The 26,682-nt window shown below is 42.9% G+C and overlaps 1 protein-coding gene across 1 annotated transcript in view; it reads left to right on the forward strand.

Moving 5' to 3' along the window:
* Positions 1 to 26,682, forward strand: part of CPNE4 (copine 4) — a 260,051-nt gene that overhangs the window by 200,911 nt on the left and 32,458 nt on the right. Inside the window, exons 7-9 of the mRNA XM_055569694.1 lie at positions 5,561 to 5,659; positions 17,522 to 17,608; positions 21,531 to 21,590. Of these exons, the coding sequence (XP_055425669.1) occupies positions 5,561 to 5,659; positions 17,522 to 17,608; positions 21,531 to 21,590 (246 nt within the window). The remainder of the gene's footprint in view (positions 1 to 5,560; positions 5,660 to 17,521; positions 17,609 to 21,530; positions 21,591 to 26,682) is intronic.

Raw genomic sequence — 26,682 nt, forward strand, 5'->3', positions numbered from 1 at the left:
AGTTGGAACCAGACATGGAACAACAGACTGGTTTCAAATTGGGAAAGGAGTGAGTCAAGGCTGTATATTGTCACCCTGCTTATTTAACTTATATGCAGAGTACATCATGTGAAATGTCAGACTGGGTGAAGCACAAGCTGGAATCAAGATTGTGGGGAGAAATACCAATAACCGACGCAGATGACACCACCCCTATGGCAGAAAGTGAAGAGGACCTAAAGAGTCTCTTGATGAAAGTTAAAGAGGAGAGTGGGAAAGCTGGCTTAAAACTCAGCATTCAAAAAACTAAGATCATGGCATCCAGTCCCACCACTTCATGGCAAATAGATGGGGAAACAATGGAAACAGAGATTTTATTTTTGGAGGCTCCAAAATCACTGCAGATGGTGACTGCAGCCATGAAATTAAAAGGTGCTTGCTCATTGAAAGAAAAGCTATGACCGACCTAGTCAACATATTAAAAAGTGGAAACATTACTTTGCTGACAAAGGTCCATCTAGTTGAAACTATGGTTTTTCCATGTAGTCATGTATAGATGTGAGAGTTGGACTATAAAGATGGCTGAGCACTGAAAAATTGATGCTTTTGAACTGTGGTGTTGGAGAAAACTCTTGAGAGTCCCTTGGACTGCAAGGAGATCCAACCAGTCCATCCTAAAGGAAATCAGTCCTGAATATTCTTTGGAAGGACTGATGCTGAAGCTGAAACTCCAATACTTTGGCCACTGATGTGAAGAACTGACTCCTTGAAAAGACCCTGATGCTGGGAAAGATTGAAGGCAGGAAGAGAAAGGGACAACAGAGAATGAGATGGTTGGATGACATCACCAACTTGATGCATGTGAATTTGAGCAAGCTCTGGAAGTTGGTGACAGACAGGCAAGCCTGGAGTGCTGCAGTCCATGGGGTCACAAAGAGTCAGACATGACTGAGCGACTGAACTGAACTGAATTGAACCCTGTGACTAATATCTGTAAATTATAACAATAATATTGTCACTTCAAGATTATTGTACAGGATTAGAGACCATAAAAACAAATTGCTTGGGTTCATATAAAATGACCAGTTAGGGCAAACTCTGAAGTTTAACGTCTTTTCATTCAAAGATTACCTATTGTTAGCTGTGTAGTCTTAGAAAACTTACTTCACCTATCTGTGCCTTGGTTTCCTCATCTGTAAAATGGGCATAATGATGAATTGTTCTGGGTAATACATGAATCTGGGTAAAGTATTCAGAACAGTTTCTGGCACATAGTAAGCACTATATGTGTTGCAATTATTGTAATTTGATATTTTGTGTTCAGGTGGAAATTAGGTAGGTAGGAAACCTGGACTTCATCTCCATCCTGTACTGGATGAACTTGTAGGAGTCACTTCCCTTCTCTTTAATTAATTTCCTTCTCTGTAAACAAGGGCATTGATAAGACCATCTATCAAGCTTAAACATTTTAAGATGATAAACTCCACTGCAAGCTTAAGAACTCGAGAAGGCCTCCTGGCTTGTAGATGGTTTTGAGCTGCTGCTCTCTCACCAGTCTGTCAAGGCTTCCTTATTGATTTACACCAAGAACCTGCCTCTGTCTCAACTTTTCTGCAGAGCAGTTGATCTGTTTACTCTTCACCAAGATGCATTCCTCTGTCAGCTGAATCAGAGCTGTTATATAAGCCAGCTTCATGGCAGGGAGAGAGAGGAAAATAGTGTTTTTATATTTATGTCTCACTGTGTCTTCCTTCCTCTGGGATCCCTTCTGAAAAGGTTAAAACAGAATTCTGTAACTGCCGTGATGAGAAGTGACACTGATTGAACAAGCAGAGCCTATGTAAGCAGTCGTGCCCGCCCAAGGAGGTGGGGCCTGGAGCCCTGTTGGGCCTGACTCATCCTCTACCCCAGGGTGGTTCTGCCCCTAAAGAGAGCAAACATCTTGAACGTTATGGCAGCAGGTGGAAGAAGGGTAGTAACTCACAGAAGCATGATGGGAAACCTAAAAGAGGGCAGAGAAGAAGTGATAGTTCTGCTTCAGATTCAGTGACAAACCAAAATTTGCCTATATTCTTTTTTTAATTGGAGTATAATTGCTTTATAATGATGTGTTAGTTTCTGCTGTACAACAAAGAGAAATCAGCCATCAGTTCAGTTCAGTCGCTCAGTCGTGTCCGACTCTTTGCAACTCCATGAATCACAGCACACCAGGCCTCCCTGTCCATCACCAACTCCTGGAGTTCATTCAGACTCACGTCCATCGAGTCAGTGATGCCATCCAGCCATCTCATCCTCTGTCGTCCCCTTCTCCTCCTGCCCCCAATCCCTCCCAGCATCAGAGTCTTTTCCAATGAGTCAACTCTTCACATGAGGTGGCCAAAGTACTGGAGTTTCAGCTTTAGCATCATTCCTTCCAAAGAAATCCCAGGGCTGATCTCCTTCAGAATGGACTGGTTGGATCTCCTTGCAGTCCAAGGGACTCTCAAGAGTCTTCTCCCACACCACAGTTCAAAAGCATCAATTCTTCGGTGCTCAGCCTTCTTCACAGTCCAACTCTCACATCCATACATGACCACAGGAAAAACCATAGCCTTGACTAGACGGACCTTTGTTGGCAAAGTAATGTCTCTGCTTTTTAATATGCTATCTAGGTTGGTCGTAACTTTCCTTCCAAGGAGTAAGGATCTTTTAATTTCATGGCTGCAGTCACCATCTGCAGTGATTTTGGAGCCCCAAAAAATAAAGTCTGACACTGTTTCCACTGTTTCCCCATCTATTTCCCATGAAGTGATGGGACCGGATGCCATGATCTTAGCTTTCTGAATGTTGAGCTTTAAGCCAACTTTTTCACTCTCCACTTTCACTTTCATCAAGAGGCTTTTTAGTTCCTCTTCAGTTTCTGCCATAAGGGTGGTGTCATCTGCATATCTGAGGTTATTGATATTTCTGCCAGCAATCTTGATTCCAGTTTGTGTTTTTTCCAGTCCAGCATTTCTCATGATGTACTCTGCATAGAAGTTAAATAAACAGGGTGACAATATACAGCCTTGACGTACTCCCTTTCCTATTTGGAACCAGTCTGTTGTTCCATGTCCAGTTCTAACTGTTGCTTCCTGACCTGCATATAGGTTTCTCAAGAGGCAGGTCAGGTGGTCTGGTATTCCCATCTCTTTCAGAATTTTCCACAGTTTATTGTGATCCACACAGTCAAAGGCTTTGGCATAGTCAATAAAGCAGAAATAGATGTTTTTCTGGAACTCTCTTGCTTTTTCCATGATCCAGCGAATGTTGGCAATTTGATCTCTGGTTCCTCTGCCTTTTCTAAAACCAGCTTGAACATCAGGAAGTTCACAGTTCACGTATTGCTGAAGCCTGGCTTGGAGAATTTTGAGCATTACTTTACTAGCGTGTGAGATGAGTGCAATTGTGCGGTAGTTTGGGCATTCTTTGGCATTGCCTTTCTTTGGGATTGGAATGAAAACTGATCTTTTCCAGTCCTGTGGCCACTGCTGAGTTTTCCAAATTGGCTGGCATATTGAGTGCAGCACTTTCACAGCATCATCTTTCAGGATTTGAAATAGCTCAACTGGAATTCCATCACCTCCACTACCTGGAGAAGGGAATGGCAAACTACTTCAGTATTCTTGCCTTGAGAACCCCATGAACAGTATGAAATCAGCCATAAGTATACATATATCTGCACCCTCTTGCACCTCTGCCCTCCCTATCCCACCCATCTAGGTCATCATAGAACACAAAGCTGAGGGCCCTGTGCTATATATACAGCAGCTTCCCACTAGCTATCTATTTTACACATGGTAGTATTTACATATGTCAATCCTACCCTCCTGCTTTTCCTATATTCTAGGGAAGAGTTAAAAAGAAACACAGTAAGACACAAGGGAGTGTAGAAAAGTCTGCTTTCTCTTCTCTTCCTCTTATTGATTTTGACCCCTTTACATTTTTATCTGCTTCTCCCCAAAACAGAAGACTGGGTATCTGACCATCAGATTCAGGTATCCCAGGGCTGAGTTCACTACTGGCCAAAGTTAAGAGCCTAAAAAAAAGAGCCCCAGGAACACACTTCCTTTTCTTTCTGTGTCCAAGCTGGACAAGCTTTCCTTTGCTTCTGGCTCCAGGTAATGACTGTGTGAGTGCCAGAGTCAGTGGGCAGGAACTGACAAAGAGAGAGAAAAACCCCTGTGGTGAGTAGCTGAAATCAGTGGACAAGTGTTTGACAGTGTGCTGTTCACAGTGTGCTTCCTGAATGATGTTACCCACTGGATGGATGTTGATAAATCCACTGTGACAGAAAATAAATGAGTAGGAATAAGTTTGAAAGAAAAGAAAGAAAGTGAAAGTCACTCAGTTATGTCCAACTCTTTGCAACCTCAAGGACTATACTATATATTCTCCAGGCCAGAATACTGGAGTGGATAGCCTTTCCCTTCTCCAGGAGATCTTCCCAACCCAGGTGTTGAATCCAGGTCTCCTGCATTGTATGCAGATTCTTTACAAGCTGAGCCACAAGGGAAGCCCAGGAACAAGTTTAGGGGGAGATTATGTTTTGTTTGGGGCAATATTTCATTTTAGGTCTGTGCAGTATCCCACAGTCAGAAAATAGATTTACACACCAAGTTTGCCAGGAAGTACTGACCAGCAGGTTCTTCATCCAAAAAAAAAAAAAAAAAAAAAAAACCAGGATGCCCCATGTACCCCAATATTCCAGGGAAAACCTCTGAGGTAAATGTCTCATTTATTCCCTTGATCTTATCTGAGGTCTGGGGTTCCTGATTGTAAATCCCTGGTTTAAGATGTAGAAGTGACATTTGAAGTGCTTGAGACCCTGGCCCAACCTCCTCACTAGAAAATATGGGGACTCCCTCTTTATCTAAGAGCATGTGGCCAAGCAGAGGGGTGGCTATTGATTTAATCTGCATTACTCTGCAAAGTGTTACTTGGGAGCCCAGAAAGTAGCATTAGCACTGTTAGGTGGAGCCCTCTTGTTGGAAGGTCGTGTCTTAACTGTGATGGATGCCCGCTTTTTAACCAATGTAACTCACCTCTCTGTTTTTCACCCATTTTTTGCTTGGGTACAATTAATGATCTCACTTTTTGGCTCTCTTGCCTTCAGAGGAAAAAAGAAAAAGAAAATGTGATTCATAAAATCAAATCGTTGCTGCCACTGTGGAAACTACAGGCATGAACTCAGGCACCTGGTCCCATTTGCAAACCACAGAGGCTCTGCTGTGGGGAAAGCATTAGAGTTGGAGTCAGGATACATACCTTCAAATCCCAGACTTTTCATTCACTATGTGGTACCTTTGGCAAGTCACTTATCTCCTTTTGGTCTTACTGGTCTTATCTGAAAAATGGGCAAATTATTAGTCACTGTTGCAGAACAGGGCTTCTAGGAGATCATGGCAAAAAATGCTAAGTAAAGCCAGTGGAAACCAAAGGCGTACCTCATTCCACAGGCTGCAATCCTAGACTTTTGACCCAGAAAGTTTTCGTTGCCTTCAGCTGCTGTGGACACAGTCTTAAGTTTAAAAAAAAATAAATTACTTCTTTTCTGTTGCAGTGCATAGTATGGGACTGGGACTCCAATGGCAAACATGACTTCATTGGAGAATTCACTTCAACCTTCAAGGAGATGAGGGGAGCAATGGAAGGCAAACAGGTACGTGGTGAGCCCCCTGTGGTATTTCTCTCAGACTCGCCTGTCACGATGCCTCGTTAGCACCCAGACAGAGCAGCTAGAGGTGAAATATTAGTGTATAATTAAATGAGGCCAGGAGGGAGCATGGAGGGATCCATAACCCAGGTTCTAGTGCCAACCCAGCCTACTGCAATTAGTGCGACTTTGGACGGGACCCTGCCCCGTGTGATACCATTCGTCCACTGGCAAAGTGGAGAAGTCAAATAAGGATGGTTCAGATTTTCTTTAGCTGTGTAGCCCTGAACAAGTGACTTAGTCTCTCTGTGTCTCAGCTTTCTCACTTAAAAAAAAATTAAGGCGATAATGGTACCTACCTGTGAAGACTAAATGAGATAATTCATGATTCACACTTGGCAGGGTATCTGGAACTTACAAAACATGTACTATTATTATTATCTAGTAGCAGTACTCTTTCCAGCTCTACATTTCCATAACCTGATAGCATTAATTACACATTTAATGCTTTGGACAAATTGATTCCTTCAAGTCTGAATTTTGGGCACCAGATTTTCATTTAGTCTCACCATTTAATTCTTACACTCTTGATATCAAGACATAAATCTGAACACTACCACATACCACAGGGGCACATAGGGATTTCACTGCATCATGCAGAAGCCTGCCCCTTCTCTGTGTATCCTTCAGGCACCTGTACTTTGATAGATACATACATGCATCTATTATTCAGTTGCTGTCATCTGGACCCTGACCATGTAACTTCTGCTCTAACCTGTCCAGGGTTCACCTGCCCAACTTCAGCTGCAGAATCTGAATCTCTTTGCTTGAGAGCTTTTTCTGGCTGCTGAATCCTGCTCTGCACCTGCCAACAGCAGGCTGAATGTGTCGGGGAAGATGTACATATTTCAGACAGCTGCCCTCAAAAAATAGCTAGTGGTAAGCAGGATATAACACCCCATCTCTATTGCCCTTCAGGCAGCAGAACTCTGAGATGTGCTCTGAGCAGCTGAACACAGCTCACCAGCAGGGAGTGACCCTGGCTGACAATGGAGTCCCTGACTTGATCACTCTCTCCCAGTCCCCCATTCTTCTACTGTTGTTTCCTAGAAATACCTACTAGATGAATTGTTGTTCTTGTTGTTGTTGTTGTGCAGTTGCTAAGTCATGTGTGACTCTTTGTGACCCCATGGACTGCAGCACACCAGGCTCCTCTGTCTTCCACTGTCTCCTGGAGTTTGCTCAAATTCATGTCTATTGAGTCGGTGATGCTATCTAACCATCTTATATTCTGCCACCACTTTCTCCTTTTGTCTTCTTTCCCAGAATGTTTCCCAGCATCAAGTCTTTTCCAGTGAGTCAGCTCTTCATATCAGGTGGCCAAAGTACTGAAGCTTCAGCTTCAGCACCAGTCTTTCCTATGAATATTCATGGTTGATTTCCTTCAGGATTGACTGGTTTGATCTCCTTGTGGTCCAAGGAACTCTAAGAGTCTTCTCCAGTACCACAAATCAAAAGCATCTATTCTTCGGGGCTCAACTCCTTCTTTATGCTCCAGCTCTCACATCCATTTATGACTACTGGATAAACCATAGTTTTGACTATATTGACCTTTGTTGGCAAAGTGATGTTTCTCCTTTTTAATATACAGTATAGGTTTCCTTACAAGGAGCAAGTGTCTTTTAATTTCATGGGTACAGTCACCATCCACAGTGATTTTGGAGACCAAAAAAATTAAATCTGTCACTGTCTCTACTTTTCCCCTTTCTATTTGCCGTGAACTAATGAGACCAGATGCCATGATCTTCATTTTTTGAATGTTGAGTTCTAAACCAGCTTTTTCACTCTCCTGTTTCAGCTTCATCAAAAGGCTCTTTAGTTCTTCTTCACTTTTGGTCACTAGAGTGGTATCATATGCATATCTTAGGTTGTTGATATTTCTCCTGGAAATTTTGATTACAGCTTGTAATTCATCTAGCCCAGCATTTCACATGATGTACTCTGCATCTAAGTGAAATAAGCAGGGTGACAATATACAGCCCTGTCATACTCCCTTCCCAGTTTTGAACCAGTCCATTTTTCCATGTCCAGTTCGAACTGTGCTTCTTGACCCACACACAGGTTTCTCAGGAGACAGGTAAGGTGGTCTGGTTCTCCTATCTCTTTAAGAACTTCCATAGTTTGTTGTGATTCACACAGTCAAAGGCTTTAGCACAGTCAATGAAACAGAAGTAGCTGTTTTTCTGGAACTCCCTTGCTTTCCCCATGCTCCAGTGAATGTTGGCAATTTGATCTCTGGTTCCTCTGCTTCTTCAAAACCCAGATTGTATATCTGGAAATTATCAGTTCACATACTGCTGAGGCCTATCTTGAAGAATTTTGAGCATAACTTTGTTAGCATGTGAAATCAGCAAAATTTTTGGTAGTTTGAACATTTTTTGGCATTGCCCTTCTTTGGGATCGGAATGAAAACTGACCTTTTCTAGTCCTATAGACACTGCTGAGTTTTTCCAAATTTGCTGGCATATTGAGTACAACACTTTAACAGCATCATCTTTTAGGATTTTAAATAGCTCAGCTACTTGAATTTAAATCTTTGCTTCAGCATTAGCTTCTGGAAGAACTCAAACCAAGATATCTGCCATCCTCACTCTGGGACCACTAGACCCATAGACCAGAAAAGAGTGATAGCAAAGAAAGACCTTTTCTATAAGAGATAAGACTCTGTTCCTGGTCTGAATTACTGACTCAGAATTACTGCTCAGGGAAAATGTCCCAACTCATTGTTCAAGTCTCTCCTTTCAGATATAAGTCAAGATAAAACCAGACTGGATGGACATAAATTAATATCCTTTAGGATCAGAGACTTAATCAGAATCAGACCATTTGTTGAATACCTTTCTTTGGCCTGAGAAGTCAAGCGCAGTTCTCCGCATAGCTTCCACAACCCACTCTATATACTGTTGTACACCCAGCATTGCAAGAAATTTGTCAGATAGAGGCCTTTACCCATGAGCAGGCTTTCCGAGTTTCAAGACTATAATTAAAACCAACAGTAAGCTATAAATAAAGTGACTCCCCAAATAACTAGGAACTTATCCAGAGATGTTGTTGGTTCTTTGAATGCATAAGACAAGGCCCCTTTGAGTTAATAAATTAATGACAGTTATCCACATCACCCTCTGGAATTTTAAAGAGTTTTACCAACTTTTGCCTTGTTCTCCTTTCCAAAGAGAAATAAACAAACCAATAAACACGGGAAATATTACATCTTTAGAATGCTGAGAACATATTAAAAGTAAGATTATAGCATACATCACAACTGAAGCATACTGAAGTCTGATGCTTTAAAACAAACAAGAAAGAGTCTTTAAGTGCCTCTGAGGAAATGGATCCTATGTTCTTGTTCAGGCATTAGTCAAGTCGCTCAGTTGTGTCCAACTCTTTGCAACCCCATGGACTGTAGCCTACCAGGCTCCTCCATTCGTGGGATTTTCCAGGCAAGAGTACTGGAGTGGGTTGCCATTTCCTTCATTAAGATGTGTCCAAATCTCTGCAGCCCCATGGACTGCAGCATGCCAGGCTTCCCAGTTTTTCACTATCTCCCTGAGTTTGCTCAATTCATGTCCATTTAGTCAGTGATGCCATCAAACCATCTCATCTTCTGTCATTCCCTTTTCCTCCTGACCTCAATCTGTTCCAGTATCAGAGTGTTTTCCAATGAGTTAACTCCGCATCAGGTGGCTAAAGTACTGAAGATTTAGCTTCAGTATCAGTCCTTCAAATGAATATTCAGGGTTGATTTCCCTCAGGATTGACTGGTTTGATCTCTTGCTGCCCAAGGGACTCTCAGAAGTCTTTTCCAACACCACAATTTGAAAGCATCAATTCTTCAGCACTCAGCCCCTTCTCTATGGTCCAACTCTCACATCTATGTGACTACTGGAAAAACCATAGCTTTGACTATGCGGACCCTGTTGGCAAAGTGATGTCTCTCCTTTTTTAATACGCTGTCTAGGTTTGAACAGTGGTGTTGGAGAAGACTCTTGAGAGTCCCTTGGACTGCATTGAGATGCAACCAGTCAATCTTAAAGGAAATCAGTTCTGAATATTCATTGGAAGGACTGGTGCTGAAGCTGAATCTCCAATACTTTGGCCACCTGATGTGAAGAACTGACTCATTGGAAAGGACCCTGATGCTGGAAAAGATTGAAGATGAGAGGAGAAGGGGACGACAGAGGATGAGATAGTTGGATGGCATCACCGACTCAATGGACAGGAGTTTGAGTAGGCTCCAGGAGTTGGTAATGGACAGGAAAGCCTGGCGTGCTGCAGTCCATGGGGTTGCAAAGAGCCGGACATGACTGAGCAACTGAACTGAACTGAACTGAACTAGGTTTGTCATATCTTTTCTTCCAAGGAGCAAGCATCATTTAATTTCATGGCTGTAGTCATGGTATGCACTGATTTTGGAGCCTAGGAAAAGGAAATCTGCCAACGGTTCTACACTTTTCCCCTTCTATTAGCCATGAAGTGATGAATTAGTCTTTTCAATATTGAGTTTTAAGCCAGCTTTTCACTCTCCTCTTTCACCCTCATCAAGAGACCCTTTAATTCCTCTTTGCTTTCTGCCATTAGAGTGGTATCATCTGCATATCTGAGGTTGTTGATATTTCTCCTGAGAATCTTGGTTCCAGCTTGTGCTTCATCTAGCCCAGCATTTTTGCATGATGTACTCTGTATATAAGTTTAATAAGCAGGGTGACAATATACAACCTTGACATACTCCTTTCCCAATCTGGACCCTAGTACATTGTTCCATGTCCAGTTTGAACTGTTACTTCTTGAACTTCTTGGCCTCCACTTTCTCAGGAGGCATGTAAAGGTGGTGTAGTATTTCCATTTCTTGAAGAATTTTCCACAGTTTATTGTGATTCACACAAAAGCTTTCACCTAGTCAATGAAGCAGAAGTAGATTTTTTCTGTAATTCCCTTTTTCTGTGATCCAATGGATTTTGGCAATTTGATCTCTGGTTCCTTTGCCTTTTCTAAATCCAGCTTGTATATCTGAAAGTTCTCAGTTCATGTAGTGTTAAAGCCTAGCTTGAAGGATTTTGAGCATTACCTTGAGGATGTGAGATGAGCGCAATTATACAGTAGTTGGAATATTCTTTGGCATTGCTTTCTTTAGGATTGGAATGAAAACTGAATTTTTCCAGCCCTGTGGCCATTGCTGAGTTTTCTAAATTTGCTTTCATAATGAGTGCAGTACTTTAACAGCATCATTTTTTAGGATTTTAAATAACTCAACTGGAATTCCATCACCTCCACTAGCTTTGTTTGTAGTAATGCTTCCTAAGGCCTACTTGACTTCACACTACTTGACTTCACCAGGATGCCTGGTCCAGATGAATTTCCAGACTACCGTGGTTATCCAGATCTTTAATGCCTTTTTTTGTATAGTTCTTCTGTGTATTCTTACCACCTCTTTTAATCTCTTCTGCTTCTGTTAGTTCCTTGCTATTTCTGTCCTTTATTGTGCCCCATCCTTGCAAGAAATGTTCCCTTGGTATCTCCAATTTGCTTGAAGAGATCACTAGTCTTTCCCATCCTATAATTTTCCTCTGTTTATTTGCATTATTCACTTCAGAAGTTTTCTAATGTCTCCTTGCTATTCTCTAGAACTATATATTCAGTTGGGTATATCTTTCCCTTTCTCCTTTGCTTTTTGTTTCTGTTCTTTTCTCAGCTATTTATAAGGCCTCCTCAGACAACCATTTTGCCTTCTTGGCATTTCTTTTTCTTTGAGATGGTTTTGGTCACCACCTCCTGTACAATATTATGAAACTCTGTCCATAGTTCTTCAGGCACTCTGTCTCCCATATCTAATCCCTTGAATCTATTTGTCTCCTCTACCAGAGTAAGGCCCAGTTTTCACCACAGTCAATGTCTCCCATCAGGAAGCTTGCCTTTTATCCTCATCCATCAGAAGGCAGACAGAATAAGCAAGAACTACAATACCACTGCCTTTGGAATGAAAACAAAAATCACAGAAAGCTAACCAAAATGATCACATGGATCACAGCCTTGTGTAACTCAATGAAGCTATGAGCCAGGCCATCCAGGGCCACCCAAGATGGACAGGTCATAGTGGAGAATTCGGACAAAATATGGTTCACTGGAGAAGGGAATGGCAAATCACATTACTGTTCTTGCCTTGAGAAACCCATGAATAGTATGAAAAGGAAAAATATATGACACCTGAAGATGAGCCCCTGCCCAGGTCAGTAGGTATGCTATGGGGAAGAGTGGAGAAATAGCTCCAGAAAGAATGAAGAGGCTGGGCCAAAGCAGAAACAACACTCAGCTGTGGATCTGTCACCACTAGGTCAAAGTAAAATCCAATGCAGTAAAGAATAATGCTGCATAGGCACCTGGAATGTTAGGAATTGGATGTGGTCAAGCAGGAGATGGCAAGATTGAACACTGACATCTTAGAACTGAATGAACTAAAATGGATGGAAATGGGTGAGTTTAATTCACATGACCATTATATTGCCTACTGTGGGCAACAATCCTTTAGAAGAAAGGGAGTATCCCTCACAGTCAAAGTACTGTGTGCTTAGTTGCTCAGTCATGTCTGACTTTTTGTGACCCCACGGACTGCAGCCCGCCAGGCTCCTCTGTCCATGGGGATTCTCCAGGCAAAAAAATGGGAGTGGGTGGTCATGACCTCCTCCAGGGGATCTTCCCAACCCAGGGATCAAACCCAGATCTCCGACATTGCAGGAGGATTCTTTACAGTCTGAGCCACCAGGGAAGCCCAAGAATACTGGAGTGGGTAGCCTATCCTCCTCCAGGTGATCTTCCCAACCCAGGAATCGAATCAGGGTCTCCTGCACCGCAGGCAGATGCTTTACCAACTGAGCTACCATGGAAGTCCAATAAGAGAGTCTAAAATGCAGTACTTGGGTGCAATCTCAAAAACAACAGAATGATCTCAGTTTTTTTTTTTTTTTCAAGCAAACCATTCAACATCACAGTAATCCAAATCTATACCCCAACAACTGATGCCGAACTGAAGTTGACAAGTTCTATGAAGACCTACAACACCTTCTAGAACTAACGCTCAAAAAAGGTGTCCTTTTCATCATAAGGGATTGGAATCCAAAAGTAGAAAGTCAAGAGATACCCAGATTAACATGCAAGTTTGCCCTTGGGGTACAAAATAAAGCAGTGCAAAGGCTAACAGAGTTTTTGTCAAGAGAACAGGCCAATCATAGCATATACACTTTGCCAACAACAATTTGTAGAGATGACTCTACAAATGGACATCATCAGATGGTCAATATCAAAATCAGATTGACCGTGTTCTTTGCAGCCAAAGGTGGAGAATCTCTATACAGTCAGTGAAAACAAGATCTTGGTGCTAACTGTGGCTCAGACCATAAACTGCTTATTGCAAAATTCAGGCTTAAATCAAAGAAAGTAGGGAAAACCACTAGGCCATTCAGATATGACCCAAATCAAATCCCTTATGATTTTACAATGGAGGTGACAAATAGATTCAAGAGATTAGATCTGGTAGACAGAGTGCCTGAAGAACTATGGACAGAAGTTCATAACACTGTACAGGAGTCAGTGACCAAAACTATCCCCAAGAAAAACAAATGCACAAGGGTACAGTGGTTGTCTGAGGAGGCTTTACAAATACCTGAGGAAAGAAGAAAAGCAAAAAGCAAGGGAGAGAGGGATAGATATACCAAACTGAATTCAGAGTTGCAGAGAATAGCAAGGAGAGATAAGAAGGCCTTCTTAAATGAACAAGAACAGAAATAGGGGGAGACAATAGAATGGAAAAGACTAAAACTCTCAAGAAAATTGGACATATCAAGGGAAATTTTCATATAGGGATGGGTATAATAAAGGACAGAAACAGCAAGGACCTAAAGAAGCAGGAGAGATTAAGAAGAGGTGGCAAGAATAAACAGAAGAACTGTACAATTAAGGTCTTAATGACCCAGAAAACCATGATGGTGTGCTCCCTCTTTCTGAGCTGGACATCCTAGAGTATGAAGTCCAGAAGACATTAATACAAACAAAGCTAGTGGAGGTGATGAAATTCCATCTGAGCTATTTAAAATCCTAAAAGATGATGCTGTTAAAGTGCTGCACTCAATATGTCAGCAAATTTGGAAAACTCAGCAGTGGCCACCCAGCTGGTAAAGAATCTGCCTGTGGTGCAGGAGACCCCAGTTTGATTCCTGGGTCAGAAAATTCCCCTGGAGAAGGGATAGGCTACCCACTCTAGTATTCTCAGGCTTCCCTTGTGGCTCAGCTGGTAAAGAATCCACCTGCAATGCGGGAGACCTGGGTTTGATCCCTGGGTTGGAAGATCCCCTGGAGGAGGGCATGGCAACCCACTCCGTATTCTTCCCTGAAGAATCCCCATGGACAAAGGAGCCTGGCAGGCTACTGAGCATGGGGTGGTAAAGAGTAGACACAGCTGAGAGACTAAGCACAGCAACACAGCACAGCAGTGGCTACAGGACTGGAAAAGGTCAGTTTTCATTCCAATCCCAAAGGGCAATGCCAAAGAATGTTCAAACTACTGTACAACTGCATTCATTTCACATGCTAACAAGGTTATGCTCAAAATCCTTCAAGCTAGGCTTCCGAAGTATATGAACCAAGATCTTCCAGATGTACAATTTGGGTTTCCAAGAGGCAGAGGTACCAGAGATCAATCAAATTGAGAACATTCATTAGATCATAGGGAAAGCAAGGGTGTTCCAGAAAAATACCTACTTCTGCTTCATTGACTACGCTAAATCCTTTGACTATGTGAATCACAACAAAATGTGGTAAATTCTTAAAGAGATGGGAGTACCAGACCACCTTACCTGTCTCCTGAGAAACCTGCATGTGGGTCAAGACGCAACAGTTTTAACTGGCCGTGGAACAATTGACTGGTTCAAAAATGGGAATGGAGTACTCAAGGCTGTGTATTTTTACCCTACTTCTCTCACTTATTAATATATGCAGAGTACATTATGTGAAATGCTGGACTAGATGAATCACAAGCTGTAATCAAGATTGCCGAAATATCAACAACCTCAGTATGCAGATGATACCATTCTAGTGGCAGAAAGTGAAGAGGAATTAAAGAGCCTCTTGATGAAGGTGAAAGAGGAGGATGAAAAAGCTGGCTTGAAACACAACATTTCAAAAACTAATATCATGGCATATAGTCCCATCACTTCATGGCAAATACAAGGGGAGGAAGTGGAAGCAGTGACAGATTTTCTTTCCTTGGGTTCCAAAATCACTGTGGAGGTTATTACCGCCATGGAATTAAAAGACCCTTGCTCCTTGTAAGGAAAGCTGTGACAAACCTAGACAGCATATTAAAAGGCAGAGGTATCACTTTGCTGACAAAGGTCAATGTAGGTAATGCTTTGGTTTTTCCAGTAGTCATGTGTGGATGTGAGACTTGGACAGTAAAGAAGTGTCTGAGTCCAGAAGAATTGATAGTTTGGAATTTTGGTGCTGAGAAGACCCTTGAGAGTTTCTTGCACTACAAGGAGATCAAACCAGTCAATCATGAAAAAGGAAATCAACCCTGAATATTCACTGGAAAGACTGATGCTGAAGCTGAAGCTCCAATACTTTGGCCACCTGATACAAAGAGCAGACTCATTGGAAAATACCCTGATGCTGGGAAACATTTAAGGCAAAAGAGAAGGGGTGGCAGAGGATGAGGTGGTTAGAAAGCATCACCAGCTCAATGGATGTGAGTCTACTATGCAAACTCCAGGACATAGTGGAGGACAGAGGAGCCCAGGGTGCTGCAGTCCATGGAGTTGTAAAGTGTCAAACTTGACTTAATGACTGAACAGCAACAAAACAAAACTGTAATTATACATTGTGACAAATGCTATTAAAAAAACTGAGCCATTTTAGTTATAAAGGTGTAATGTAAAAGAGATCACCTGAAAAAAATGAAATTTAACATGAGGGCCATTAAAAATGAAATGTCAACCATGTAAAAAGCAAATAAACAGCATTTCAGGTAGAGGGAACTTTGCAAATTACTGAGTCAGAAAAGAGTTTGGTATGTTTAAGGATCTGTAAAGAGACCAATTTATCTGTAGCAGAGAGGGTGAGGGAGCCATGCATGGACATGCATGATCAAGGACAGAGGCAGAGGCCAGGAAAAGAAGGTTCTGATAGCTTGAAGAAAAGAGTTCATATTTTCCCATAAATGTGTTAAGAGCACACTGAAAACTCTCCAATTTAGTAGCCACTACCTATATACACCTATTTCAGTTTTAATAAGTTTTAAGTTAAATTCAATTAAATTTCAGTTCTCTCTTGCTCGCTTACACACACACATACACATACATATCAAGTGCTCATGTGGCCAGTGTCTTTCACATTGGTTGGTACAGATGTGGAATCTTCTCATTATTGTAGAAAGTTTTATTGGGCAATGCTATGAGGAGTCTAGGCTGGAGAATGATAAGATTGGAGAATGACATTAATTTTTTTCAAGATTACTCTGGCTACTGTATAGAGAATCAATTGTACAGAGACAAGAGAGTGAGGCAGGGAGATTTTTCAGGAAGCCATAGCTATAGGCAGGACAAGAAGTCAGCAATCTGGGCTGAGTTCCTCTGGGAAACTCCAATCTGCTCCAAACAATGCCAAGAGGACTCACTCCTGCATTTGTGCCTCTGCGGCTGGAGTAGCTGAGATGTTTCTCAATGTGCTCTTTTGTCCTCTAGGACACCAGCCTAGGCTAATTTCACATGGTGGTGAAAACATCCAATCAGCAAGAGCAGGGCAAGCCCCAGTGCACAGGCACTTGTGAAACCTCTGCTCATATCACTTTTGTTAATGTCCCATCGGTCAAAGCAAGTCACATGACGAAGTTCAGAGTCATCGTGCACTGGGAAGAATGGGTCATTGTGGACAGTGCTGTATCAGCCGATCCACTAACATCTGCCTCAGAAATTTCTGTGTTTTCAGACACTTCCAGTTGTCAGGGGGTGAAAATTTGTCTTCTGAGTGGAAATCCAAGGATGACTCCTCTAGGACAGTGGGCAGGAGCAATTCGGTGACTCTTGGATGTTTGACTTTGTCAGTGGTCAAAATGCAGTTAGCTTTGTCCCATGAAGTCTTGTGTAGAAAGGTTGAGCTCTGTTCACGCATTAACTCCCATCTGCCTCCTCAGTTCTGATTCTATCCCTCACAGCAGTCCCTACGGAGAAAGTGCCACCATTGTGACGTGTATCAATCCGTCATTTTAGTCCTCTGCGAAGTTAAGCAAACTCATTATCCCCATCAGCTTCCTATAACCAATATTCAACGTTCCTCAGTTTTCCTGCCTCTTAAGTCAATTCCCAGACACTAACACTCAGCATTTGGGTTACTCAGCTATGTACCCAAGATCTCTCCTTCTCTCTGCTTTTTGATTTGACCCCATTCATAGAAAGCATTTATAAGTGTCAGGTACTATTCTAAATGCATTATAGGGGTTACTCATTCAATCCTCATGGTAACCCTATGAGATAGCTATAATTATGGGCTTCATTTTACAGAGGCAATATGCAAGGCATGAGGGAATTGAGTCATTTGTCAAAGGTCACACAGCTGGAAAGTGAGGAGCTGGGATTCAAACCAGGCAGATGATGTCAGAGTCTTCCTCTCACCACTTCTCCTTCCTTCCCCTCCAGATGCAAGGGGATCAGCTATAGACCAGGTGTCAGTCCTCAGGACCGCCTGCAATGGCACCCAGGGGCCTCCTCATGAATGACTTCACTTCTTCCTGAGCTGGCAATCATAGTATAATCTTTCTTATTGCAGGTGCAGTGGGAGTGTATCAACCCCAAGTACAAAGCCAAGAAGAAGAATTATAAGAACTCGGGCATTGTGATTTTGAATCAGTGCAAGGTATAAGCATAGCCCCTGTCTTCCAGGAGTATGAAACTAAGGCCGTCTGGGAGGAAGGCCCAGGTGGTCTGCGCAGAAAGAGTGTCAAGAAGATATGATCTTTTTAAAATAAAAAAATCAGAAAGTCAAGGTATTAGTGGACATACATTATAAGTCTGGGTGGTTTTGGAGCTGTGGTAGGCCAATGCCTCCATCACCTCAACAAAGACAGTCCTGCCCAAAGATAACAGAGTCCTGGTCACAAGTCAGGTCCTTCTCTTCCCAGGACAGCACCAGAGGGAGGTCCCCAGTTGGGGGCAACTAACATTTCTAAAGCTCCTGAGTAGAGTGAGTGAAAGTCGTTGAGTTGAGTCCAACTCTTTGCAACCCCATGGACTATACAGTCCATGGAATTCTCCAGGCCAGAATACTGGAGTGGGTAGCCGTTCCCTTCTTCAGAGGATCTTCCCAACCCAGGAATCGAACCCAGGTCTCCTGCACTGCAGGTGAATTCTTCACCAGCTGAGCCACCAGGAAAGCCCAAGGATACTGGAGTGGGTAGTCTATCCCTTCTTCAGGGAATCTTCCTGACCCAGGAATTGAACCAGGGTCTCCTGCATTACAGGCAGATTCTTTACCAGCTGGGCTAAATGGAAGCCCAAACTTAAATGTAATAAGCACTAAGTTTTTAATAAAAAAGATTTTAAATAGAATAGTTAATAATACCAGAACTGTACCAAGACAATGTAATACCACAAAAAGTTATGGAAAATAGCAATAATCTGCCAATAACAGGATTATTTCTATTACATTCTAAATTCAAATTTTAATCTTCATTTATGCATATTTCACAAAAGAAAACACTAATATTAAGTTTTAGAGTAAATTTTAACTCTTATTTTTTTGTGCTTTTATACCACACATTAAAGTATTGCCATTTCAAAGTAACATCTACAGCTTCCCAGAAGAACTAGTTTTAATACTGGCAGTCTACCTGTTCAATACACACCAATATAAATCTTTTCTTGTCAGAGATCTCAATATTAAGTACTCTACACCAGGCTTTTTTGTTCTGTGAACTCTGTTTCACTAAAACTTTCATTCTCCATTTCCCCTTCCGTAACCACAGGCATACTCAGACTTAAAGATTTATCTTTCTTACGTATATTCTGCGTGCCACCTCTGTCTCTGGAAGACACTTTCCTTCCTGCTGACACTTTCTAAAGTGTCATTTTTAGACACTTTCTAAAGCACCTACTCTGTGCTTATCACACAAAGTGATAATCACTAGTACTTACCACTCAGTGTTTTATATGTGGCACCTCCTCCATGCTGAAGAGATACCATGAAAACAAGACATGGGGGATGAGTAAAGCACCTAAAAATTTCTCCCAGAGGGGCTCTAACTCCACAGAAAATCTCTGGGAATAATTTTGCCACTGGTTGAGTACTTACTTTGGTAAAAATAACTATAATACGTTGTTATTCTTACCACAACTCTGAGATTTCTACTTTCAGATGTGATTGTAACTAGTTCATTGTCACACACATGGTAAGAGCTGAGATTGTAATCTCTGTCTGTCTGACTCCATGATGTGAGACTTCCATGCCATCCAGTTTCTCTCTAAATATATCGGGTTCCTCTTCTCAGAGTTGGCATTCCTGGCTTCCAGGGGCTGTAGGAGCCCATTCTCACATAATGGAAGAATTGGGGGGAAGACTGATGGGTCTGGCTTAGGTCACAGGCCTATCTCATGAACTAATTACTGGAACTAGACGATAACAATGCTTACCCCATCTGGGGTCATTGTTTTGATAATGTTTGCTGTATTTTATGATGCTTTGATATCTTGGGGCCTTGCATACTGGAAGGAACTGCCTCTCTTAGGTTTAGCTAATTCCTCAAGATAGCAATTAGCGTGCCTATGAGCCCATCTTTGACATGCAGATGGAGCAATCCAGAGCCTGTATCCCTAGCCACCCCCTTTCCTGAGCTCTCACACACCAAGCCAATATTCCCCCTGCAAGCCCAATATCCCCCCAGAGCCAGCTTCAGACAATTAGAGATCATCCCTATTGCCCAGAGCATCCAGAATCACTCATTATTCAGTCCTAAACCTGATTAACTGCTTACCTTGCCTCACTCATTCCTCCCCACAAAAACCACCATAATGACTTTTGTCTGTGCTTTCCCTGCATGCTTCCTGCCTCCTGACTAACCCAGTGCTACCCCATGTGGCCCCCTTGTGTGGCAGGACATGCCTTCAGTCCTTTGGGGAGCTGTGAATAATAAACTCTTCTTTCAAAGGCAGTTGTCTCTGGTCATCTTACCTACCTACCTATACAGACCAAATCCTGGTGCATTCAGAACAGTCCTGTGCCCCTAGAAGCAGGAGAAAAGACGATCCAGATGAGTCAGTTCAACCATCCATCTCTGTAAGGTGACTGTGCATATAACTGTTTCGATCTAAGAGTCTGGTACTCAGAGGACATGGTATTGATAGGGATATAGTAGTAGGTCCACCCACTCCAGTATTCTTGGGCTTCCATGGTGGCTCAGACAGTAAAGAACCTGCCTGCACTAGGGGAGATCTCCCCTGGAGGAGGGCATGGCCACCCACTCCATTATTCTTCCCTGGAGAATCCCCATGGACAGAGGAGCCTGGTGGGCTACAGCCATGCGGTCGCAAAGAGTCAGACATGACTGAGTGACTAAGTACAACACAGCATCTCAACTATCAGGCAAAGCATCCATCCCCATAAGGAAGCTGGGAGCAGGCACTATTCTGAGGGCCCAGTAAACATCAGCCCTGAGACAAGTCTGCTGATAGATGTGTGCCACCTGGAGGTGGTGCCTGGAAATGCTGCCACAGGGTTTTGTGGGTCAGTCTTTGAGAAGATGCCCTGAGCTTCTGATGGAATATGAGAAGCAAGGGTCAAAAATCAGCTGATGGTTGTACCGGTAAAATGATCCAGGTTGTGAGCTCTGTAACTGCAGGTACCATGCCTGTTTCTCTTCTCCCTGTATCCTTAGCATCCAGGGCATGGTGGAGGCTCAATAAATCCTTGTCAAATAACTGCATAGATGAATGTCACCAAGGCTCAAGCAGCAGAATCATAATGAAGCAGAAATGAAGACTAGAAATCAGTAAAGAGTGTGAGAACACAGGAGCTAGGGGTGGGGCAGGAAGCAGGAAGCCTATTGACTTCCAGCCTAGAGGTCAAAAGGATACATTTGGGTCCCACCTCCACCATCTAGGTAGATGATCTTAGCCTCAGTTTCCTCGTGGATTAAATGGACACAATAATAATCATAGCATCACCTTCACAGGCTCGTTCTAAGAATAAAGTAATATCATGTATGTTAAAAGCTTGGCATACAGTTCAGTTCAGTTCAGTTCAGTTCAGTTACTCAGTCGTGTCCAATTCTTTGCGACCCCATGAATTGCAGCAGGGCTCAGTAAATATTAATCCTTGTTTTTCATGGCAAGGGAGGAATCTCACTAGCTGGCAGCTTATGGTGGAGAGCTTCTTGGATAATTGTGACCTTGAAGCTACTTGTCTTTTTCACTGTGGTGTTAGGAACATTACCAGAACTGGGACTTAGACACGAGCAGCAAGACTGAAGCTAAGTGTGAGACTTCATGTATTTCAAACCAGTGGTGACCCATGAAAACACAGTACCAGTCTCACCCCAGAGGCAGAGGCTGATTAAAATCATATGTAAACCCAAAAAGAGTGAGAAAAAGGAGGTATGGTTGCAGCCCTCACAGGCCCATCTGTTTTCTTTCTCTCTTCTCATGAGAGATAATCAGCTGACTCCTCTTTTCCCACAGGCCCTTCTCTGCTCTCCCCCTAGGTCAGCAAACCCCATGCTTAGGCCTTTAATGTGTAAGTACTCTGATCACACTGTTCTAATACAGCTTCCTCTCCTCCCGTGCAGATCCACAAGATGCATTCTTTCTTGGACTACATCATGGGTGGCTGCCAAATCCAGTTTACAGTGAGTTGTTTGTTTGTTCTTACTCAGGGAGCAAGGTTGGAGGGCAGGGCTGGGTATGGGACACGAGGACCCACAGTCTGTTAAGACCCTGGGTTGGCTTTGCTCAGGTCTCACTGCTGAAATATCATACAGTAACATCTCTGACCAACCTAGATAGCATATTCAAAAGCAGAGACATTACTTTGCCAACAAAGGTCCGTCTAGTCAAGGCTATGGTTTTTCCTGTGGTCATGTATGGATGTGAGAGTTGGACTGTGAAGAAAGCTGAGCGCCGAAGAATTGATGCTTTTGAACTGTGGTGTTGGAGAAGACTCTTGAGAGTCTCTTGGATTGCAAGGAGATCCAACCAGTCCATTCTGAAGAAGATCAATCCTGGGTATTCATTGGAAGGACTGATGCTAAAGCTGAAACTCCAATACTTTGGCCACCTCATGTGAAGAGTTGACTCATTGGAAAAGACTCTGATGCTGGGAGGGATTGGGGGGCAGGAGGAGAAGGGGACGACAGAGGATGAGATGGCTGGATGGCATCACCACCTCGATGAACATGAGTCTGAGTGAACTCCGGAAGTTGGTGATGGACAGGGAGGCCTGGAGTGCTGCAATTCATGGGGTCGCAAAGAGTCGGACACGACTGAGTGACCGAACTGAACTGAACTGAACATCTCTGTACAATGAGGTTACACTTCTGTTTTCCCCATGACTATTTTTTCAGCATCCTATCAGGAAATGCATGCCATTCAACCTCAGGTTTTGGGGAACCAGTCTATTATGCTTTCCATTCTTTCAGTAACTGCAGGAGGCAGGAGGCAGTGGGTGGTTGCCAGATTCCACCACTGGGTGAAAAGGGTTGGGGAAGGAGTGAACCGTGCTAAAACATCCCAGTGAACCATGACTGACATCTTGGTTGTGTTCATTTGGACAGAACACAAGCTTACATGTCGAGCCCAATGGTCAGTGCCAAGAGTAAGCCATCTAGATGACTCATTGGGCAATGAAAAAGTGGATTCCAAAAGACTGGAGAACAAGTCTGTCAATGTTGAGAAATAGAATTAATGAGTGGACTAAGGATCTTCTCCTAAATGGAATCTGTAAGCCCATGGGATTTGTACACTCCTAATAATGTATTTGGTGGTGGGCTGGGTCTTTTTTAAGTGTCTGGGTAGGCCAAGATTGTAAATCCACCTGCCCTTGAAAAATTTGCTCTCAGTGGCTTCATATTCAAAATCCTCCTAGTTTCCAGCAGACATGACCTGCAAAAAGAGAATACCCAGATGACAACAAATAGATCTATTAAAACCTGTGGGAAAATCACGTGGATGTAAACAAGTTGTGCAGCATCTGTGCCCCATCTTACAGAAGTGTACCTGTGAAACTCAGCCCTATTGAGCTCCCTACTGCTACTGCTAAGTCACTTCGTCATGTCCGGCTCTGTGCGACCCCATAGACAGCAGCCCACCAGGCTTCCCCGTCCCTGGGATTCTCCAGGCAACAACACTGGAGTGGGTTGCCATTTCCTTCTCCAATGCATGAAAGTGGAAAGTGAAAGTGAAGTCGCTTAGTCGTGTCCGACTCTAGCAACTCCATGGACTGCAGCCTACCAGGCTCCTCCATCCATGGGATTTTCTAGGCAAAAGTACTAGAGTGGGGTGCCATTGCCTTCTCCAATTGAGCTCCCTAGATGGGCTCAATCATGTGAGGAAAGCAAAGAAAATGGTTTGAGCCCAAAAGAGTCGACTGGACCAATGTGTTCCTGAGACAAAAGGTAGTGGAACCCAAAGGATTAGAGGGGGCTTCCCCAAGGGGATGAGATAAGGCGTCTCCCTAGATAGAGGCTGGGCTTTTGCTATAACCTATCTATGTCCTGCCTAAACTCAGGCCATTGTTCATTTGCCACTGAATATATATGGGAGTTAATTATAGATTATGGTCATTTCTTTAAAGTCTAAGGTTCTCTAAAGGCACACCCATAGAGCACCCCACCCCCATATACACACTGGCATGTTTAGAAGGTAGTGACCATGTGCATGTGGGCAAACACCCCGACCTCTGTCTGTCCTGGGCACTTGGAGGTGGAGGAGCCAGCAATGTCACAGAGGAGACAGTGTCCCATGATCTTAGGCAAAGGGCTGGTTTCAGGAAACTATTCATAGATTTTCAAGTGAAAGCTCTATCGATTTGGGTCTGTTTTAGGTTCTATAGATCCCATGCTTTTGGACAACTCTTTAGTCAACCTTCAGGGGCTTGCTTTGCCCTTGGAGTTGGGCTGCAAAGAATCAGCCCCAGTGAAAACTGGAAGTTTGAGCCCAGAGGGTTTCCAGCTCTACACCCTGGCTCACAGAGGAGAGGGGAGGTCGTGTGGTCCCCCTGACCCAAGGAGATTATTCTTCTGGCGTTGCTCTCCCCTCCTCACTTTTTCAAAAAGCGCTTGAGTAAAAAGAAATTACTTGAGTAATAAGAAACCTGTTTTTTAAAACTAGTTACTTGCCAATTAGCTTTTTATTTTTTAACTTTATTTTGGCTTCACTGGGTTTTTGTTGCTACGTACGTGTGGACTTTCTCTAGTTGCAGCAAGTGGAGGCTACTCTTCATTGCAGTGCACGGGTTTCTCATTGTGGTGGCTTCGGTAGTTGTGGCTAGCAGGCTTTAGAGCATGGACTTAGTTGCATGTGGAATCTTCCTGGAGCAGGGATCAAACCTGCATCCCCTACATTGTCAGGCAGATACTTAACCACTGGATCACCAGATGTCCCATCCTTCTCACTTTTGCTGACCTTCCCCAACTTGGAGGGACCACCTCAGTTGTTATCACCACCACTTCCCCAGCCCCCACTTCTCAGCCCTCCAGCATCCACAGAGGGACCTGCAGGAAGTCTGCAGTGAGTGAGGAGCAGGACCTCTGAAGAGGGAGAGCAGGTGCAGATAAATGCCAAGGAGAGGAGGCCAGACCATAAGCAGTGCCTGAAACAAAGTCCTTCCTCCTGGAGGGCTCCAGGCCAGGGATGCAGGAGAAGGTGCTAGGTGTTCTATTTTGAGGTTTCTGTTAAAGAAAACATAACAACCACCTCATTGTCATTTTCCTCTAAAATTAAGTCAATAATTTCTTATTACTCAAGCATTTAATGCAAACTGTTATTAACAATTGACCTGCCTTACTTAATTTGGCCTTGTATTTATAATCTGCCCAGTCATTTCATTGAAGCCATCTGGAAAAATAAAGGGAACTTTGCAGAGGGATGAGAAATGAGAAGAGGGCTTCCTGGTGTGGAGATAGGCAAAACAGAGGAAGTGAGTCCAGGATGACTCAAATGTTTTGTGCCTGAAGACAAAGCATGTTGGCCCCATTCACAGAAATATGGAAATCAAGATTAGCCACCAGACAGAATGAACTTCCCCAAAGATGTGGTGAGGGTGTTTTCAGGTATCCCAGTGAGATGGCATTTATAAATATGGCCCTTGGTTTCAGGAGAGAGGTGGAAGCTGCACATATATAGGTCTGGAGGAGATAGCTAAAGAGAAGAAGACAGAAAGATAGGGGGCCTGGTAACAAAATGTTATGGAAAATATGCATTCAGCAACAGGGGAAAGAGGAGCCAACAGTAAGATAAGATATGCCAGAGGAAAAGGTCCCAGAGGAGGCAGTAACTCAGATAATCAGGAGAAAGTCTTACAGGATCAAGGACAATAATCTCATAGGCTAAAGAAAAGATAAGGTGAAGAATGAAAATCAGTGACTGAGCCATGTGATGAGTAAGCACAAGTCATCTTCAGAAGAGCAACTTCAGCAGAATGAGACCGTAGGCCCAGGTGTTTGGGGTGTAACAGACAGTGAGGACATGAACGCAGTGGGTATATCTACTCGTTGAAGACAGCCGACAGTGAAGGAAAGACAAGAGGCGGAAAGTAGGTGCCAACCTGAGGATGAGAAGAGGGAAATTTTAAGTAATAAAATAAGCAGAAAAGATCCCAGGCAGGGAAGCAGATAAAGGATGCTAAAAAGAGCCCCCATCAGTGATTCTTCCTCTTTTTCGGTCCCATGGACCACTTGAAATCTGACACAAGATCTATATCCTCTCACTGGAAAGTGCGCACACTCCACCCCACACACAACTGCAGGATGCCCTTGGGCACCTGTGAGGACAACCTTTGTTCCTCATGTGAATTCTTGAGTCATAAGGACTCTGGAGCAGCAGTCATGTCATGGTCTTGGAAGAGCTGGGCAGGGATTGAGGGAGAGAGATTGGGTTCCATGCATTTGGCACATGGCACAGCAGCCAAAAGAAAACCAGATACTAGAATTTCACCTACAAAATCAACAGCTATAGACAGCATAGATGAGGCCAGACTCCATAAGACATCTGGAAAGACAATGGTAGAAGAATTAAATGTTTCTGTTGAAAGTTATTGCCTTTCCAGATGCAAAAAACATTCATTGTAAAATGGATTTTCACGGAATCAGGTTGAAAGCAACACAAATGTCCAACAATAAGGTAATGGCTATATAAATCGTTGTAGCTCATTTAGGTGGACTATGATAAAGCCATTTTAAGTGATAATTATAATGACTTGTAATCACACGAGGATATGTTAATGTCATTAAGTGAAGAAAAAAAGAATATAAAGCAAAGCTACCCTATGATTACAACTATGTTAAATGTCTTTATGTGTTATATATATATTTTACATATAAAATTTTAAAATATTTTGTATTTATATATATGTAAAACAAAAAGGAAAAATATGACTTACTGAACTAGTAGAATCCTGAGTGGTCATTTTTCTCTTATTATATTCAGATGACCCTTTTTATTATGTGTAATTTTTTTTAATTAAAAGGGGTATTGGCTGGGACTTCCCTGGTGGTCCAGTGGTTGGGACTTTGCCTTCCAATGCAGGGAGTGGGGGTTCAATCTCTGGTCTGGGAGCTTAGATGCCACATGCTTTGTGGCCAGGGAACCAAAGCATAAAACAGAAACAATATTGTTACAAATTCAATAAAGGCTTTAAAAATGGCCCACATCAAAAAAAATCTTAAAAAGGGCGAGTATCACTTTTCATTCTCTCTGATTTTATTATCTATTTTTTAATAATAT

This window comes from Bubalus kerabau, chromosome 2 (genome assembly GCF_029407905.1).
Source record: "Bubalus kerabau isolate K-KA32 ecotype Philippines breed swamp buffalo chromosome 2, PCC_UOA_SB_1v2, whole genome shotgun sequence".
Classification (NCBI taxonomy): domain Eukaryota; kingdom Metazoa; phylum Chordata; class Mammalia; order Artiodactyla; family Bovidae; genus Bubalus; species Bubalus kerabau.